We start from the raw sequence: 4,367 nt of genomic DNA, 5'->3' as shown, positions 1-4,367 counted from the left end.
GTTAAAAGGGTTAGTGATAGGGTTATGACTATCAAGTTGATCCTTGGGGGGGTCACTTGGAACTTATATAGTGCATATGCGCCATAGGTGGGCCTGGACGAGAAAGAAAAGAAGAGTTTTGGGGAGGTTTTGGATGAGGTGGTTAGAGGTGTACCTAGTTCGGAGAAGCTTTTCATAGGTGGTGATTTCAATAGGCACATCGGGTCTTTGCCGTTAGGGTACGATGATGTACATGGAGGCTTTGGGTTCGGGGTTAGAAATACTGAGGGAGCTGCTCTTTTGGATTTTGCGAGGGTCTTTGGGTTGGTGGTAGTGAATTCTAGCTTTTCAAAGAAGAAAGAGCATTTGGTCACTTTCCGCAGTAGGATAGCCAAGACTCAGATCGACTTTTTGCTGCTTAAGAAGGAGGATAGAGCATTGTGTAAGGATTATAAGGTAATCCCGAGTGAGAACCTTGCGGCCTAGCATAGACTAATGGTGATGGACTTGGTTATCCAAAAAGGCAGGATGAGGCGGGGTAGGAAGGGTCGGCCTACTGTTAGGTGGGGCAGCCTGACTCCGGTTAATGCTTTGGAGATTGGGGAAAAATTAGAGGGGATGAAAGTGTGGGAGTGCAGAGAAGACGTAGATAGTATGTGGGATAGGGCTGCTGGTTGCATCAGGGCGTCTGCTAGAGAGGTGTTGGGTGTTTCGAGGGGCGATTCTGGACGGTTTTAGAGGGATTGGTGATGGAATGAGGAGGTTAAGAAGAAGGTCGATACGAAGAAGGCGGCTTACGTTAAGTTGGTTGAAAGTAAGGATGAAGAAGAGAAGTGGGTGAGTAGAGAGGAGTACAAGTTAGCAAAAAGAAGGCTAAGTTAGTAATCACGACTGCTGAGACAACAACTTTTGAAAGTTTGTATAATGGGTTAGAGGAGAAAGGTGGGGAGAAGAAGATGTTTAGACTTTCCAAGGTTAGGGAGCAGAAGGATCGTGATCTTGACTAGGTGAAATACATTAAGGGGGAGGATAGCAGAGTTTTGGTGGAGGACGACCTCATTAAGAAAAGATGGCAGTCCTATTTTCATAGGCTCTTGAATGATGAGGGGGATAGAGGTGTTGTGTTAAGGGATTTGGAGCATCCCGGGGAGGGTCGCGACTTTGGTTTTTGTTGGCGTTTTAAGGTAGATGAGGTCAGTGAGGCCATTCGCAAGATGCGGAGGGGCAGAGCGATGGGGCCTGACGAGATACCGGTGGATTTTTGGAAGTTCTCTGGTGGGTCAGGGTTGAAGTGGCTGACCAACTTATTTAACAATATTTTCAAGTCAGCAAAGATTCCTAAGGCATGGAGATGGAGCACGGTGATCCTTGTTTATAAGAACAAGGGTGACATTTAGAGTTGCAACAACTATCGAGGTATTAAGTTGTTGAGTCACACGATGAAGATTTGGGAGAGGGTGGTAGAGCGGAGGTTGAGGAAGATTTTTTCTATCTCAGAGAATCAGTTTGATTTTATGCCTGGTCACTCCACGACTGAGGCAATTCACCTTATGCGGAGACTGATAGAGCAGAATAGAGAAAGGAAGAGGGATCTTCACTTGGTGTTTATTGACTTGGAAAAGGCGTATGACAAGGTCCCTAGGGAGGTTCTTTGGAGATGCATGGAGGCGAGAGGGGTCCCAGTGACGTACATCAGAACGATTAAGGACATGTATGAGGGGGCGAAGACTCGGGTAAGAACAGTGGGAGGAGATTCTGAGCATTTCCCGGTCTTGACAGGGTTGCACTAGGGATCAACTCTTAGTTCATTTTTATTTGCTTTGGTGATGGATGTGTTGACGCGAAAAATACAAGGTGAGGTGCCTTGGTGTATGCTTTTCACAGATGATATAGTTTTGATTGATGAGTCGCGACAAGAGGTTAATGATAAACTGGAGGTTTCGAGATAAGTCCTGGAGTCTAAAGGTTTTAGATTGAGTAGGTTCAAGACGGAGTACTTGGAGTGCAAGTTTAGTGACTCGAGGAAAGAGCAAGAGGTGTTAGTGAAGTTGGATTCCTAAGCGGTTTGCAAGAGGTAGAGTTTTAAGTATCTCGGGTCTACGATTCAGGGAAACGAAGAGATAGATGAGGATGTCTCCCACCATATTGGGGCTGATTGGTTGAAATGGAGGCTCGCTTCAGGAATTCTATGTGATAAGAAGGTGCCCCTCAAGCTGAAAGACAAATTCGTTAGAGTTGCAGTCCGGCCTGCTATGTTGTATGGAGCGGAATGTTGGCCGATTAAGAATTCTCATATCCAAAAGCTGAAGGTGACGGAAATGAGGATGTTGTGTTGGATGTGTGGATTCACTAAGGTTGACAAGGTTAGGAATGATATTATTCGGGAGAAGATGAGAGTGGTGTCAGTGGAGGAAAAGATATGGGAAGTGAAGTTGAGGTAGTTTGGTCATGTGATAAGGAGGGGCACGGATGCCTCAGTTCGTAGGCGTGGGCGGTTGGCCTTGGATGGCTTCAAGCGGGGTAGAGGTAGGCCGAAGAAATACTGGAGAGAAGTGATTAAACGTGACATGGAGCAGTTACAGTTGACTGAGGACATGACCCTGGATAGGAAGATATGGAAGAATAGCATTAGGATAGAGGGTTAAGGGTGTGGTTAAGGCGTTGTCAATATTTAGGTGGACTTTGGGGTCTTGTGTTTGGCAACGTGCAATTTTTTGTGGATGTCGTACCGTTGTTATTTATTGTGTTCTAGGATTTTCATGTTTTTGTATGCTGTCTTCTAACTTGAGCTGAGGGTCTATCGGAAACAGCCCCTCTGCCTCCTTAGAAGTAGTGGTATGGACTGCATATACTCTACTCTCTCCAAACCTCACTATGTGAAAATATACTGGGTATGTTGTTGTTGTTATACTATGAATTTTGTATCTCTTTATTAAAAAGCTTGTAAGAAGATATTTTTAGAAAAAAATGAAAATGAAAAGTGTAAAAAATTTAAAAGAATCATTGAAAAAGAACAAGCCCAAGTAACGTTTTCAATGTTGTCCTCAAAAGTTCTTTTGCTCTATATAAATAAATAAATGAAAAAGTAGAGAGAGAACAAAAAAAGGATATCAGTGTCATTCTCTTAAAAAGAAATATTCAAAAATTTACAATAATATCATTTCAAATTTACAAAAATTGCCATTTTTGGAGGTTTTGGAAAGCACTTTATTTGTACATTTACCCGGGGTTGGCTGAAGCATATTGATGATCTAAGACGAAAATCAAATAGAGGCCTTATATTTTTAAGAAAAAATAATTTTTTTTACAAGCTTTATTTTTAAAATTATATAATCGATTTTTTTAATTATTCTTTTTTAAGTAATAATATAATTGATATATTTAATCTTTCTTAAGATATAATACTCTAAATATATGAACTTCTAATAATTCTTTCCTTCTATATAAAAATATTTAATTCTTTTATAAATAATATTTATATTTTTTAAATAAATCTATAATAAATTATCATAAAAAATAAGGCCCTCAAATTTGGGGGCCTAAGACGGCCGCCTATATTTTATTCCTCCCGTTTTAAAATAGTTGTCCCTTTTTGACTTGACACTCTCCTTAAGAAAATATTTATTAGAGGTTTATTTTACCAAATTAATCTCATTAATTATGCTTTGAAAATATAAATTTGAGTAAATATATTTTATTTAGTCATTTAATATTGAGGGTAGTATCAAAAGAACATGACAAGACACTTTTGATTTCATCAAAAGAAACAACTAAATTAAAATAAATATTTTTAGAAAGAGTCTCACTATAACGAAACGGAGGGAGTAATAAGGTAGAGCTGCCCCTGCATTTACCGGTTCTCAATTCGAAAATCATTGAGACTTTGAAACAACACGTGTTCAAAGACACATTGCTATTCAGCACGTGTTCAAAGACACATAGGATCGTTTGATTGGAAACAAATTATGATGGAATTAGTTGTATTGAAATTAGTTATATTAAGATTAGTTATCCTAATATTAGAATTAGTTGTATTGAAATTAGTTATATTAAGATTAGTTATCCTAATATTATTTTTTAGTGATTATTTGTTTGTGGTACTAAAAATAAAAATAATATGTATTGCATTCTTTTTAAAAATAAATAGTTTGTTTACAAAATACCTTTCAACTTATAGCTTAATTATTTTTTAAACCATACAAAAGAAATTAAAAACTTACCATTTTTTCTAACTTATTAGTTTCTTTTTCCTAAAAATACATGTTAAGAAATTTATGTTAATATTTCTTAAACGTGCATATGAAGTTTTAATATTTTATGTTAAATTTCTTATTTTGTCCCAAATTCTATAAAATATTTATAATCTCATTTTTTGTTTAAAAAATTCA

The 4,367-nt window shown here is 38.0% G+C and overlaps 1 protein-coding gene across 1 annotated transcript; it reads left to right on the top strand.

The window, feature by feature from the left end:
• Nucleotides 1-87: 87 nt before the first annotated feature.
• On the top strand, nucleotides 88-465 carry LOC124894516 (the record flags this gene model as incomplete). Its single annotated transcript, XM_047405151.1, has 1 exon — nucleotides 88-465. A coding segment is annotated over one exon (378 nt), but the record flags the coding sequence as incomplete, so codon positions are not given.
• Between the last annotated feature and the right edge of the window lie 3,902 nt (nucleotides 466-4,367).

This window comes from Capsicum annuum, unplaced genomic scaffold, assembly GCF_002878395.1.
Source record: "Capsicum annuum cultivar UCD-10X-F1 unplaced genomic scaffold, UCD10Xv1.1 ctg74691, whole genome shotgun sequence".
Lineage (NCBI taxonomy): Eukaryota > Viridiplantae > Streptophyta > Magnoliopsida > Solanales > Solanaceae > Capsicum > Capsicum annuum.
Note: the sequence above shows the minus strand (reverse complement) of the source record. Positions and strands in the feature narration are given on the sequence as shown.